Consider the following 15431-nt stretch of genomic DNA (forward strand, 5'->3'; position numbering starts at 1 on the left):
CCTCTCACACTCCGAGCTGGACAGGGAAAGCGATCAGTGCTCAGCCTTGGAAATACATCTTTTCGCCCCTCACAGCCCTGCTCACTCATAGTGTGTTACACACTTAATTACAAATTATTGCTGAGATGATTGTCCAACAGCAGGATCCCATCTCACACACACACACTGTCTGGGGTTGCGGTGAGCTGGGGCCTGGCCCACCAGTGTGGGGCTTGGGTGGGGGGACACGCCCAGGGTGGGGCGCCAGTCCATTGTGGGGCACCCCAAGCAGGACTCGAACCCCAGACCCACCAGGGAGCAGGCACAGCCCACCCCCAGGATCCCCTCGATTAGGCTTAATGAAAGAGTGGTCTTTCTTTGTGCCTTGGGGTACAGTACATGTTTTACTGTAGGCTTGATGTTCAAGCACAAGAACCATTTATTGATGAAGAACTCAGTGAAAGGAAACCCTTTAAAAAGCAAGTGATTCATCTGTGCCCAGTCATATTCACCCGCATAATGATGTCGGTCCACTGCAGTGTGGAAGACTAGTGATTTTGTTGTTCTTGGTGTTGAAACTGACAACAAGTCATAGTCTGCCGCGCTGCTCTGTGAAAGGCTCTCGGGGAAACACACACACACACACACAATGGTGTGCGACCTGCTGGGAGCCAAGAGCCCGTAACCGATATATGACAACAGGTACATTTAAAGGAATAAGAAAAATGTACACATTCTAATGTTCAAAAGAAAAAAAATGGCTATGAAAATTAAAAAGTGGCAAATACGCTCCCGAACGCAAACAACTACTTCTATCTACGGGCACGTGTCGCCCTCCGGTGGTCCGACAAGGTTTCGGCGGTTTGACGCAAAATGTACCACCGCGTCCCAGTAGATTAAAAAGTTTAGAAAATTATGAAGCGATGTCTTAAGAACTGCATGTTTCATATTTGTTTTCAAGCACCTTTCAAAAGTCCATGACTGTTTCATGTGGCCTCGCATTCTCTGCAAGTGTTGTGTAAAATCGCTCGGGGGGGGGGGGGGGGGGGGGTCACGCCCCATTAGTTTGACTTTGATGTACTTGTCTTTAGAGATTGTAAAACGGAACAAAAATTTTTAAGGAAAGAACGGGCGAAATGAAGACACCCAACGATGCTGATAATTATATATACCAATGAACATTTACATTACTTTCCAATTAGGTCCGCTTTGACGTAACGAACCACCGCCGTGTCCATGTCACGGTTCATTTAAGACTTGCTGGGTTAGATTTTGAATTTATTAAATACAGCTGATATTTCACTCTCGGTTCTCCACACGTAGTTTTACTTTGACCGTCTTAACCAGCCAAAAGTATGCGAAGCAGCCGCTGCCCGCTAACCGGCTTCTGGAAAGCGCCGGCGCTCCTGCTCTGCTGCCCCGCGGCGAAACGGCGAGCCTCGCGCAACAGGTGAAGCCGCGCGCTCCTTTCGATATCCGTTCTGTCCTGCTTTGCATTTCATTCTCAGCTCGAATTGTAACTTCCAGATCTCCACTGACAACAGGCGTGTGCTCGTCTTTTCAACCCGCATCCTCTCCGTGCTGTTTTTCAGTGCGCTCGCCGTGCCCTCGCAACCGGGGGCGCTGTCGACCCCTCCCGCCAGCTCAGCGGAGACGCGCACGTGTCAGCACTGTGGCCGGATCCCCCGGCGACGGCCGCTCGCGCGCTTTCCGTGCGGACACCGCTTCTGCAGCCGCTGCTCGGAGCGCATCGTGGACGACGGTTTCCGGGACATCGAGGGGCTCGACTGCACTCCCTGTCCGCGGGGCAAGACTCTGCGGCTCAGAAGTTGAACGTTTTCGGAAATTCATATATTTTAAAGTAGAATTCCCTTATTTTTTATGAAATAAATAAAATGTTTCAGAATGAGGGCTCATTATTATTCATGTGATTATTTCCCATACGGACCATCTGTCTTAAATCCTCTCGGGGTGTTTTGTTTTTTTTTCCCCCAGTTTGTTCTCTTCATCTCAGTTGTCCAACTCCGCCCCACTGGCGTGCAGGTCGCTGCTGCAGTTGAGTTGACTCTCATGCTGCCTACCACCAAGACTAGATCAGTATGCTTAGCTATTCCTTCCACAGAAGGGTGGGTATAATCGGGAGTGTTTTTCGGCACCAAAAAGAAACAAAAAGGTAGATATCTCCTAGCATGAGAGCGGCTTAAAAAGCACAGACTATGTCGCATGTTCTGACACTGAGTAGAGGTTCTCACAGTATAGCCTAAATGTATTCCTGATGGGGGCAAACTTGTATTTTGAGGACTTACTGAAGAATATTACAGTAGAACAGGGAAAGCAGGGAGAGGGTATAAGTGGAGGTAGTGCTGAGGGTGACATCACCTCTACTGGGCCTAGACCTCCAGTTAAAAAAAAAAAAGCTGAGTAAAAGAACAGGGTGAAGACCTTATCTGTGTTCTTTAACCATTTTTCTGCTGTACTTCAGGTGAGGGTGGAAAGAATTGAAGGGGTTAGAGGGTCTGCACTGATTCCAACAAGGGTCTGAAGTTTTCCTTGATGTTGAAAGCAAGGGGACTTCAGGTCTGTCTGAGGTTTATTGGCAGATATTGCAGGTGTTGTTTCCCTTCCTCAAGACTGGACCTATGAGAAACAAACTGGGGTTGAGGGTCACTACCATGCCTGTGTACAGGAGAAGAAGCTACCAACTTACTGTCAAAAACCTGACAAGAGAATCACCTGGAAGAGTTCAAATGTACTGTTTTGTCCAGTCAGATATGACAGTATTAAACAATATATTGCATCAGCATGACGGTTACAGTTTTTACTATTGCTTAATTAATATACTATATAGTATACTATTAATTACGGTATTCAAAATCGACACTTTCAGAGTAGTCAACCTAGATCCTCTTCTATTGGCTAGTGGCGTTGTCACATGACCAGTGACGCAACTTCCTGCGCAGTTCGGAGTGTCATTTTCGTTAGTGTGATAGGATTCATCTCATTCTCGTGAAAGGTTTGTTGTTAAACAATTCATTATTCTATAATCAAACGTTCTGTTGCGCTCGGTGAAAACAGTTTGATACATGTGCGTCGTTTCGTTCTCGTTTGTGTAGCTGACAGAGGAGAGCTAAGCTCGGCTCAGCTATTTTTTTTTAAGCCCGAGCTTGCTTCGCTACCGCCTCAAGAGCCCCGCGCTTTGCAGCAGGGACCCCAGCAGCACGCGGACCGGTTCCTGTCCAGAAAGAGCCCTATTATGGCGGACGTGCTTGACCTGCATGAAGCCGGCGGGGAGGACTTCCCTATGGACGAGGATGGCGACGGTGAGAATGCCGCTGTTGCCTTGCATCCACGTCATCAAAAACAGTTGGAAGCCTAGTTTTCTTCATTTTTTTCAAGGATAAAATTTAAGCAGTACTATCACTCATTCGAAATCTGGTTTCACCTAGGTCCTAGCTAAATCCGTTGCACTTACTGAATACCAAATCTAAGGAATCTTTGCCCATTTTTCTTTGTCCTGTGTATCTTGAATGTATTAGATTATTTTTCATACTAGCTTTCAGAAGTAACTAACTTAAATGACAATTTCCTTACACATTTTTATTCTTTGGTAATATTTACAGAAAGTTTTGTTAATAATACATGTCTCAAAAGGGTACAGCTGGAGGATCCCTACTGCCCTCTGCCTCCTCTTAAAACATTACACACACTTTAGACATTATCAGTTGCTGTCCAGCTTTAAACATGAGAAGTGATGCTCATTGTTTGTGATTTGTCCAACAGTTATTTTAGAATGTTTAAAATCTTTTTTTTTTAACTGGTGGAAGTATAATCAGCCAACATTGTCATTTTATTGTGCTGTTTATCATTGCAATGTACAATTTTCTTTCTTTCAGACAGCATTCACAAGTTAAAAGAAAAAGCAAAGAAGAGAAAGGGGCGAGGTTTTGGGACTGGTAAGTATTCTTTGTGCAGTGTGTACCCAATTCCCTGAATACATTTTGTTAGTTCATTGCACTTGAAGAAATTTATCCATTTTTCAGTACTGTCTTAAATATTTATCTCACATTGCATTCATTACTGTGCTTGTTTAATGTTTGAAATTTCATATTGAACAGGAAAGTATAATTCTGTCTTTTGATGTTCTCAGATGCAGGAGCAAGGTCCAGAGGGAGGGAAGACTATGACACTGTGGAGCAAGAGGGTGATGAACCAGGCCCTCAGAGATGTACGTGTAGAGAAAATTATTAGAGTCATGGTACCTTGGAACAAAGTAGTACCAGTCTGATAAATGAAAAGTCACAATTTTTTGTTAAATATTGTTAGAAAATATTTGTCCTTATTTGAATGATGGCAGCATCAGTGAGGGCATCATTAATATATAAGCTTTTATTTTTTTGGTTCTTCAGCTGTAGAGGGCTGGATCCTTTTTGTAACTGGGGTACACGAGGAAGCCACAGAAGAGGATATCCATGACAAGTTTGCTGAGTTTGGGGAGATCAAGAACTTACACCTGAACCTGGACCGAAGAACAGGCTACCTCAAAGTAAGTGGCAGTGGTTACACTAGACATCACTGAGTTCTTTGTGTGATTTTGAATGGATCAAACTGCACAGTAAAAGGTCTTTTGTACCCCCAATGTCATTATTTATTCATTTAGCTGACAGTTTTCTCAAAAGCATCTTGGTGTCAAGAGGCTTGTAACGATTTGCCAGTTTATACACCCGGAGCAATTTAGACTAAGTACCTAGCTTAGGGTTAGCAAAGCAGGAACAGGGCTTTGAACCTAGGTCCTTCAAGGGAAAGGCAGCAGCTCACCACTACACTTCCTGCTGGTCCTCTGTTGAGAAAGATCTGCAGCAGGGTGTCATTAACTCGTCAGACATGGCTTGAATTGTACTCACATTCAGTTTGAAGACTGTAAAGTGATACCCTCTTCACATTACATTAAACACTAAGGAATAATTGTACAGTATTTTCTCTAAATGCATGGCTGATGAAACTGATACAAATATAAAAGTTATATTAATTTTCCAGCTTTTTACATTTTTGGTCATGCAGTTGACTGTGTTATTGTGTTGCAGGGATATGCACTGGTGGAGTATGAAACATACAAAGAGGCCCTGGCTGCAATGGAGGGACTGAATGGCCAAGACCTAATGGGGCAGCCTATTAGTGTGGATTGGGGGTTTGTGCGAGGACCTCCTAAAAGCAAGAAAAGGTGAGCACAGCTGATTGACAATAAATATTTATGCATGTTTCATTTTTGCATTTACATTTTCATAATGACACACCATTTAAGAAATAGACTGCTCCTTTTAATACAATAAGTACTGAAGAACTAGGCACCACTGAGTTCTTAGGTCCCTTTTAATATAATAAGCTAATACAAAAACAGATTCATATAGCTACTCTTTATTTTTATTTTTTAATTGGTTTTATGAACAAGAAATGGTCACAATAGCATATAGGTAGAGAAGGTATACTGAGAAATTAAATATGTCCAGATATATTGAGCAAAAGCTTAGGATCAAAAGTTTACAGTACATAATTTAATATTTTTATATGCTATGTTCTTTTCCCCCTCACTCAGGGTTTCAAAACAGTTAAAGGTTTGTACCATCCAACAACCATTTTTACTGAGGACTATTATAGCAATCCTCTCTTTTACTAAACTAAAAATGCGCTGAAGCTGAGACATTTTTAGAAATATTGAACAGAGTCCGAAACACATAGGTCTTTTGACTTTGAAGTAATGGTTATTTAGAAGTAGTATCTGGTTTTTGAACACTGTAGTAAATTCCATTCTTGAGGTGTATTTTTCTTTCTCTGCTTAGTGGCTTGTGAATAAAGTCATTTTTTAAAAAAAATAGAAAATACCGGGAAAAATTGTCAAAGTGATTCTCAGATATAAATGGAGGGTTTTTTCCATGTCTTACACAGGGGTGGGCGAAGACGCAGCAGAAGTCCTGACAGAAGACGACGCTGATCTGAGGCTCTAGCTGCAGTTTTGCTCAAGGCACATCCACCAGTCAATGACATAATGGCAGGAATATTTCTGTTTGCGATAATGAACTTTCCCTGTTACAGGGGATTTTATTACTGTTTATTTCTTGGCAATTAAGATATTGTTGTTCGCTGTATTTTGGAAATATTTCAGTTTTTACTGGCTAACGTGTTTTTGATGTGTATGTTTATCACCCAGATGAAAATGGTCAGTCTTCTTTGCCTTGAGAGTTTTATTAAGCTGAATAAGAAGGGTGTTACTGTTTGTTAGAGTAAAGTCATGCCATTCTTTTTGTAATTACAAAGAAATGGACTGCATGTTTGTGTCGGACCAAAGGCTTTATTAATGAGCCTAAGTCTGTGTTAAAGTGACCCCTAGCCACATTGTTTGTGTGTTTTGAACAGGACTAATGAAATGATCCATAATATATCCTACTGAATATTATTAACTTCAATACAAAATGTCTGTGATAATTAAGAAAGATTTGGTTTGCACAAACCCTTTTACATTAAAGTAGTTTTTTTATTTCCTTTCCTCTTTATATCTAATTGGGTCAACTGTATTTTGAAAATATTATAAACATGAACAGGTACTGTAGGAAACTTCACTGGTCAGCTTGATTTCCCCTAACAAGTGAAAGCCATCTTCAACATACAGACAGTGCAAACCACCCCCAGGAAATACCGAAAGGTACAAGAGCTGAGGATCATCAACATAGCTTTGACACAATAAAGATTAAGACTGACATACCGCCTGACTCAAAGATGTGATTTAAAATGCTGCTCACCTCTCCAATGAGATTAACGGCACAGCGAACTAGTCTGTAGTACTAGTACTCACTAAGAAGAATATGATATCAACTGCACTGAGCACCAGTGTACCTTTGCTTGAAGTGGAAATCTAAGATGAGTTCAGTCTGTTTCCTTCTCAGCCTTACCAGTCTGCCATCACTTCCAGGAATATCCACACCTCATGTCAGAAAGGGGACAAAATAGACAGCACGGCTCAGACTAGGAATCAGCATTTCAGGCATTTAGAAACAGGTTTCAGACATCTTTAGACTTATGCTTAATTTGATCATATGAAACCCCCCCCACACACACACACACACACACCCCATCTGAACCGCTTGTCTCATACGGGGTCGCGGGGAGCCAGAGCCTAACCCGGCAACACAGGGCGTAGGGCCGGAGGGGGAGGGGACACGCCCAGGCCGGGACGCCAGTCTGTCGGAAGGCACCCCAAGCAGGATTCGAACCCCAGACCCACCGCAGAGCAGAACCCGGTCCAACCCACTGTGCCCTCCTGCCCATATGAAACCAGTTGTTGTCAAAATAATGCATTTGGGTGTCTTTATAACTACATCAATGGGGGGCGCAGTAGGTTGGACCGGGTCCTGCTTTCTGGTGGGTCTGGGGTTCGAGTCCCGCTTGGGGTGCCTTGTGACGGACTGGCGTCCCGTCCTGGGTGTGTCTCCTCCCCCTCCGGCCTTACGCCCTGTGTTGCTGGGTTAGGCTCTGGCTCCCTGCGACCCCGTATGGGACAAGCAGTTCAGATGATGTGTGTGTGTATAACTACATCAGTCCAGAACAATAGTGCTAGGCAGCACAGTGGTTAAGGACAAGGCCTTACAACATAAGAGGTTGTATCATCTCTGCTACTGTGGTGCAGATAGCAAGGTCCTTATTCACAATGCTGAATGGCTCTTGTGAAAATGTGCACAGTGGACAATACTGAAAGTGATATAAAAGCACTGGTGAAATTAGCAATTAAAAAGAATGTCCTTTAGCTAGTGGTTATTGGAATTTCACTAATATCTGATATATTGAAAAACCTCCTAATGTCACTGTTTATTGGATAGGAAGCATGTTCAATTCGCAAAAAATCCATCTGATAGTTGGTTTTGCAGTAATCACTGACTTTTCGCTGATTGGTCAATTAGAGCTTCCGGTGGGCGGTTCTAGCTTGATAAGAGTCTGGGTGGAGGTCTGGTTTCCCTTTAGCAGGTATTGCAACATCTCTTTACTCCAGAAGGGCACTTGAGCCGTTATTATGAGTATGCAGCTGCCAGGTGAGATCATCGACTAGGTAACTCTTACACTTGGAGGTCCTCCGAAGTAATTAAGCGACTTGATAGAGTTTAAAGTTAACTCTCAAAGTTTTCTAGTCAGGTTCTGCAGTGATACACAAGTTAAATTAAAAAAGGCAGAAATGCAAGACAGACACACAGCCACAGCTAGACTGTTTAAACTTTCCTAACAACAAGCCAGCCGCAAAACACATAATTGTTTATTTTATTGTTCAAAAAAAAACTGCGAGAATTTGACTCTAGATAATATTTTCACCAGCTGGTTATTAAATTTGAACAGAACACTCTTCATGTTTCGACGAAGATGATGCGTGTATTCGGTATTGGTGCAATCCAGTCCAACAGAACGAACAGTCCTCAGCTCGACGAGTCGTCAATGGAGCCGTAAACGAAGGAAGGCTGGACTGCTACACAACAGCAGCCTGGCAATATTATTGCTGCTCTCCTGGTCTTGTTATCTGTGCAATGTCTTTTTACATCAAGCATTAAGGGGACAAGGGTGGTCAGAATAAAGTAACGTGACAAAACTCACCCGGTAGGCTACAGACAGTTGATGAATTTCTGAGACAACGATGTGTGACACAGTCACTCAGTGTCTACGGTTTTACCGCTCTTCGATAAACTCGCCTGATAAAATGAATACAGGGGAGGATGTAAGTAAAACTGCCGAATACGTTCTAGATTTTACAATTTCTATAATTTCCCTCCACGCGCTGTCATCCTCAATAGTAAAGTGAGTTTTGACGTAAACGGACCTCCTTAGATGAGGAGGAGCAGCTGCGGCGGAGCGCGGGGCCCCTCGGCGGGACTGCAGCGCCTGAAGCGGGTCTCGGGCGCGCGTGGCTCGGGCGCGCGCCGGTGATCACGTGCCGAGTGCGTTTCTCTCGCTGCGTGGTTGTCATTTCTCTAAATGCATGTTCCGATGGACGCTTCCTTGTTGCTGTATCGAGAGAAACGTGGGAATGTGGGCGCTGCTTCGAAGGTGTATACACAGGAGCTTATGGTTTCAGACTCGGAGACGACTGGACAGGACGCTGCCGAGAAGGAGATGAGACCGATGGAATCCGCCTCGCGTCCCCATCGGGTCGCCGGTCCAATAAAAGGTGGAACACTGGTGCAAGTTACTTTTGTACTATTAAAATATGTTAGGACTCAGTTGTGATCATAAGACATTATCTTCTCTTACATGATCATGATGATGTTTCTCTGCAAGTTGGTTTTAGTCTAATGTTGTTGCATCTTTTGCTTTTCTGTCTTTCGCCCATCGTTCACACTTTCTGCTTTTCCATTTATCTTGTAATCCGGTGCAAGTCACCCCAACCAGCAACAGTCCCATCTCTCATGGCATGGCACAGACCCAAATTTCTGGCACAGATGGCAGTGGCGGTCCACCATTGCCAGATACCGCTCTCGGTACCTTCCACGTACCCAACCACTCTATGTACCCAGATGATGTCTGGGACTTTGCTTCAGATCTTATCGAGCAGTCTACAATGACAGCCTTGGAAAATGCAGGTAATGCTGGATTTCTACTTGTATTGGCAGTACTGTGGCGGCTACTTCCTTAGAAGGAACCAAAGGGGGGGGGAATCGGTGGGCTGACCCTTTCCTTGTGTCTTTAGGCCGACTGAATTGGTGGACGCGTGTTGGCGCCAGTTGCCAGAGACTGTTGCCTCTGGTCACAAGGGGAGATGGAAATTGCCTTCTACATGCAGCCTCAATGAGTAAGTCTCCTGCCTCTAAAAAAGCTAAAACTTTCAATTTAATTTCTTCTGTGACAGAGCACCTAACAAAGGCAAAAGGGCAAAGAAACCAAAAAAAAAAAAAAAAAAAAGATTAAAGACTAGTGTAACACATATTAGTGCATTTCTTAATGTTATAAGTGTGCCTGCTGGCCACAGAGGAAAGGAACCGAAAACTCCCAACTGAAAGTAAAAAGGGGGGGGGGGAGACATCTGGAGGTCTAAGTGCTAGTGGCTGCTCACCCCTCCTAACTGGGTGTTCTAGATTGAACAAGACTGTCAGTTTACAGGTCATAGTATTATTGCTCTATGACTTGATTTTCCTAGTTCACCATGCTATTAGAGTTGATTTTAAAATCCTACTTCTAAGCTATAAGGCAATACATGGCATTGCTCTGGCTTACCTTTGTGAGACTGATTAACATTCCAAGACAATACTTTTGTTTACTGAATGCAGGTTACCTTAAAGTACCTGTGATCAATAAGACCTCAGTAGCAGGGTCCACCTTTAGAGTACCAAAACTGTAGAATATTCTACCAGTTACTGTCAAATGCCCCATCAGTCTCAGCCTTTGAATCCAGATTGAAGACTTAAATGTTCACTTGGGCATATCACTAAAATGTAATTCCCCTGTTTGTCCCCCCTCTGTATTAAGTTGTCTAATTTCTTTAAATGAAAAAGAACTAACAATTTCTTCTTGATCATCACTTCCCCACAATAAGATCTGGACAAGAGTCTAACCAGGAGTCAGTGCAGCAATTTAAATACTGGATATATGGTAGCACTTCCTAGTTCTAGTGACAATTCCCACAGCAGCATTTTGTACCAACTATAGCCTGGATAGTCTGGTACAGACATCCAGATAGTAAAGGATTACAACAGTCCAGCCTACTTGAAATAAAAGCATAAACCAGTTTCTCAGCATCTTGCCTACACAGGAATTTAGCTGTTTCTCAGCTGAAGGAAGCATGACCTAGCCAATGTGTTATGAGACAAAAAAGAGATTTCCATCCAACAATACACCTAAGTCCTTAACACAACCTGTATGCTTGATGCTTATACCATTTGTGGTATTGCATTTGTGATACCACTTTAGATATCTGATTGAAGCCACAGTTCAACTAGTAAGCAAGAAGTTAATGGACTATTATGCCTAGTGTCCACTCTGTCTACCCTTGCAGGCATATGGGGCATCCAAGACAGGGACTTGACACTGAGGAAATCCCTGCATGCACAGATGGACCATGGCCTGAAGAGAGAGGCACTGAGGCGCCGCTGGAGATGGCAGCAAACGCAACAGAACAGAGAAGTGCGCAGCATCTCGCATAAACCAGATTTTCCTTTGAAACTGATTTCTAGCAATAATGTTGCTTCTACTAGATGGTGGGGAAAAAAAAAAAGCCCTGTTTCAAAAAACCTGTTAAGATGGTATCTTTTATAGCAGTTGGGTGTTAGACCTACTTTCTGGTCCATATATGGAGTATACTTTTTAGCTTGTTTGAATGTAGTATTTCCCTTTAAGATACTGTTTACTAAAGATGGTGTGTGTGTGTGTGTGTGTGTGTGTGTGTGTGTGTGTGTGTGTGTGTGTGTGTGTGTGTGTGTGTGTAGTTGGGCTTGTTGCTCACAGAGGAGGAGTGGCAGAAGGAGTGGAATGAGCTGCTGAAGCTAGCGTCCAGTGAGCCCAAGATGCAGCACAGTGGCAGCTATGACAGCATGCAGGCTGAGTACAGTAGACCCTTTCTGTTTTAAGTGTTGAATAGAGATCTTTGTAATCAGTGTTGTATTAAACCAGCTGTTTTGGGATTTTTATGTACTGAAAATAGCTGGCAAGAGACAGTGTCATCCTCTTGCCAGTTCAAGTTCTCCTTGGTCTGGTATTATTCTCTTGTCAGCAGGGTGAAGTCTTCAGAGATGCCAATTTATGAGAGTTTGGAGGAGTTTCATGTGTTTGTCCTGGCTCATGTAATGCGGAGGCCCATTATAGTTGTGGCTGACACCATGTTAAAGGATTCTGAAGGGGAGGGTAAGACAGTGAGATTTTGACTTGCTTGCTAATAAGTCATTTCACCACTCAACTGTAAATGGAAATACTTTTTTTTTTTTTTTTTGCGCACTAGTTTGACAGAGCAAAATTTAGAACTTTAGAACTTTTCAGGTTTCATTTGTTGAACAAATGTATTTATGGATTGAACAAGTCAGCATTAGGGCTCTAATATGGTTGCTTGTATCCCCTAAATTTCCTGATCAGCTTTTGCCCCCATCTCATTTGGGGGAATTTACCTGCCATTGGAAGTGCCTGCTATCGAATGCCAAAGTACACCCCTTGTGCTGGCTTATGACAACGGCCACTTTTCTGCCCTGGCTTTCATTGAGCAGAAGGACAGCTTCCAAAGACATGGTAGGAAGTTTAACAGTACTGCCTTTGCATGAGCTGTAATTTTTCATTCTTGGGTGTTGCATTAATCCAAAAACTTGGAGGGGGAATAGTTGCGTATAATCTAGCCTGTCATTTCTGTGAGTGTAAGAATAATTTAAAAGTTGAATGCAGTGATACTGCATGTCAAATTGAAATGTTTAAATTGTACTAAGTGTTACCAATTAGGCTGCAGGGGCACCCTGGGCAACCTCTGTAGACCCTCCTCTTTCCTTTTGGTTACTTTCATAGCTGCTATTCCCTTAACGGACTCAGAGTACAATCTGCTGCCCATTCATTTTGCCGTGGACCCTGGTGAAGAATGGGAGTGGGACAAGGACAATGAGAAACACTTGACACTAGAAAGGTGGGCTGTTGTGTGACTGAGTCCAGGGTAGCCCTTGCTTTTTTTTAATGGAACTCATCTAAGGCAAGCTGTCCTAGTGTGCAAGGTTAATTTGAGGTAAATTCCTGACCTAATGAGAAATGGTTAATTATTCCAGGAAAAAAAGAATCTAGGCATTATATCATGAACCCAAGTTATGTATGTTTAGAACTGAAGCTCACTAGGGCATGGAGAAAGTCAGCTGTGCAAAATTCTTTTTGCAAGTTTAAATTCAAAATAAACAAATGGTGGTGAATCATGGGAAATATCAGCATGTTTCAGGCAAGAGGCTGTAGTGAACTGTTCTTCTGTGCTTCTTTCAGTGTGACCCTGTCCATGGAAGCAAAGCTACAGCTGTTACACAGCTACTTGAATGTTATTTGGCTGCCTCTGTCACATCACTGGCAGGTAAACATAGTCCCTTAATACCTTCTGATGAGTGAAATTAAATTGAGTGAAGTGTAGCATAAGGTCTTCTGGTGACATGTTCCCTCTTCAACCAAAATAACTGCTTAAAATCTGTTTAGTGTGTTTGGGGTCTGGTCTGATATTCCACATCCTGCACTGTGCTTAAGTGGCCCAATCTATTGGGCAACACTGCAAATTTCATTTTTGTAGTGGTGATGATCACAGAACTTAAGTGACTGCTGTAAATGGTACTGCAGTGACAAGGATATACATGTACCTTGACAACTGTCAACATGCTGACATGAAAGACAATGAAACAGTTGAGATTGTTTTAGCATCAGTAAGATGGAATTGGGAGAAGTGAGTATTATAACCTACAGTTTAAGGAAGACTGATTTATGTAGAGTTTTTTTTTTTTTTTTTTTCCTTCTCTCCCCCCTGCTCTGTCTACCCAGCAAACCTCAATGACCACAGCTGAGCAAACAGCTCCCACTGGAGACAAAGACCATAAATCCATAGACTCCAAGTTGGATGCAGAATCTGTTTGCAGCACTTGCAGTGGACACTTGGAAGTTGGTAAAGGGGATGGAGGTGCTGAAGCCAGTGAGAGTGAAAAAACCAATGTAGGCTCCCATTCTCTGGGCTTTCCAAGGACTGGGCCACATTGTAAAAAGGGTAAGCAGATGAGACAAGTCAACTTGGTCACTGACAAATTAGGAGGCTTCAGGAGGAGTCTGAGCAGCAAAATACTGAACATGGGTGGATTGATGAAGACAGTGGGAGGGATCAGGAGCAGGGATAAATCTGAGGAGAAATCTGAGAAGGAAAATAATTGCTCACTAAAAGGGGACAAAGGTGATGGTAGGGAACCTGAGATCTCTGGACATCTCTCATCACCTTCATGCTGTGAACACAACACTGAGATGTATCCCAGCGAAGACGGGAACGTCATCAAGCTGAGTTTGGGCATCCTCCAAGCTGCTATGAAGGGTGACAGGAGCTTCATTTTTGCTGCACTGCTTTCCACCTACAGTCATCAGCCTTACCAGGAGGGAATGATCCAACAGTACATGGCAGCTAAGGAGAGCTTGGAGGTGGAACAAGAACCATGGCAGAACAGAAAGCAAAAAGAGGCATCAAGTGAGATACAGGTGAGAAAGGATACCGCAAAGCTTGACTTCTCCTACATGCCAAAAGACAGTTCTACCAACTGCTCATCTTCATTTGATCCCCATGTGTTGAACAGCATTTATCCTTCTACCCATTCTAGTATCGTCCCATTTTCCCAGCTCTCCCTCATGCCTTTCGTTCATACCAGTCTTATGGTAACGCGTAAGCTGTTGGCAGGCAGCTTCTCTTCTTTTTGCTTTGGTGTACCATCCAGTGCTACCTTCTCCCAGTACTTCCCTCCCACACAAGATCTTCCTCAGATTCAGCACTGCATCTCAGATGAAGATTCTTCCAATTGTCCATCAGAGCCAATTCAGGAGGCTGATGCCAGAGGCAGCCATAGCAGTAGTTGTCAGGAGACCCCATGGGACAATCAGAGCAGTCAACCTCCCATGAGTCACAGCTCCCTGGACAGCAAAGCTGACATAGCTGGCTCACAGCCCAGAAAATGCAGAGTGACCAGCTGCAACTTTTATGGGCATCCAGAGACCAAAAATTACTGTTCTTGCTGCTACCGGGAGGAGCTCAAGAGAAGTGACATGGAGCAAGACTTTCACAGCTCCTGAGTAAATATTGCAGTTTGAAATGGTGGTATATGCAAATTGTGAGGATTGCATTCCTTTGATTCTGCTATACCAAGTAGAAGTACTTGTGTGGAATTTCTGACTTTTAATACTTTTTTCATTGATTAAGGGAAGATTTTTTTTTTTTTTTTGATAGGCATATTAGGGTTTGCTATTGCATAGACTGATTTTAAACTTTTTATACAAGTGGGATTGGTAGCTGAGATTACCAGTTGGCATTCTACACAAACCCACACTAATTTAACTTGGTTTTTATGTGAGGGCTAATGCCATAACTTATTTACATTTACTGATGTATTGAGTCTGTATTTGCAATATTGAACAAAATAAAGGTACAGCTACCAACTGTCTTCAGCAATCTGTCCTATGTGTGCTTGATAAAGTTGAGGGTACCATTTGCTTAAAATCAAACCTTTTGTTTCACTTCCCATTCAGTGCTTCAAAAAGTTAAATGCAGGACTGCATGGGGGAACATTACTTTGTTCCTGAGATTGACAATTATTAAATTGCCCAAAGTAGCTATTAAAATAATGCAGCTGAACTCTAGAATGAGGTTTTTTAAGTAGTATTTTTATAGGCCTGTTAACTTGAAGTGACATTTAAACATTTTTCTCTGAAATACATCAGTTCCATCTTTCAACAGAGAAATCTTA

General features: G+C 42.9%; 2 protein-coding genes across 5 annotated transcripts; both read left to right on the forward strand.

Moving 5' to 3' along the window:
- Positions 1-2916: 2916 nt before the first annotated feature.
- rbm8a (RNA binding motif protein 8A) lies at positions 2917-6721 on the forward strand. 3 transcript variants are annotated; one of them, XM_018739697.2, is made up of 7 exons: positions 2917-2992; positions 3093-3299; positions 3873-3932; positions 4127-4204; positions 4386-4522; positions 5061-5197; positions 5920-6721. In XM_018739697.2, the coding sequence occupies exons 2-7, from the start codon at positions 3233-3235 to the stop codon at positions 5963-5965; spliced, it is 525 nt and encodes a 174-aa protein (XP_018595213.1). In that variant the 5' UTR covers positions 2917-2992; positions 3093-3232; the 3' UTR covers positions 5966-6721. The 3 variants fall into 3 exon arrangements, with proteins under 3 accessions (XP_018595213.1, XP_018595215.1, XP_018595214.1); XM_018739699.1 differs by having other exon boundaries at positions 2933-2992; positions 3185-3299; XM_018739698.2 differs by having other exon boundaries at positions 2943-3299.
- Positions 6722-7975: 1254 nt separating this feature from the next.
- otud7b (OTU deubiquitinase 7B) lies at positions 7976-14911 on the forward strand. 2 transcript variants are annotated; one of them, XM_018739704.1, is made up of 11 exons: positions 7976-8054; positions 9083-9175; positions 9384-9587; positions 9695-9796; positions 10997-11124; positions 11427-11542; positions 11714-11841; positions 12067-12216; positions 12484-12598; positions 12940-13024; positions 13480-14911. In XM_018739704.1, the coding sequence occupies exons 1-11, from the start codon at positions 8036-8038 to the stop codon at positions 14758-14760; spliced, it is 2421 nt and encodes an 806-aa protein (XP_018595220.1). In that variant the 5' UTR covers positions 7976-8035; the 3' UTR covers positions 14761-14911. The 2 variants fall into 2 exon arrangements, with proteins under 2 accessions (XP_018595220.1, XP_018595219.1); XM_018739703.1 differs by lacking the exon at positions 7976-8054 and having other exon boundaries at positions 8993-9175.
- The last annotated feature ends 520 nt before the right edge of the window (positions 14912-15431 follow it).

Source organism: Scleropages formosus, chromosome 18 (genome assembly GCF_900964775.1).
Source record: "Scleropages formosus chromosome 18, fSclFor1.1, whole genome shotgun sequence".
In the NCBI taxonomy this organism is placed as follows: Eukaryota; Metazoa; Chordata; class Actinopteri; order Osteoglossiformes; family Osteoglossidae; genus Scleropages; species Scleropages formosus.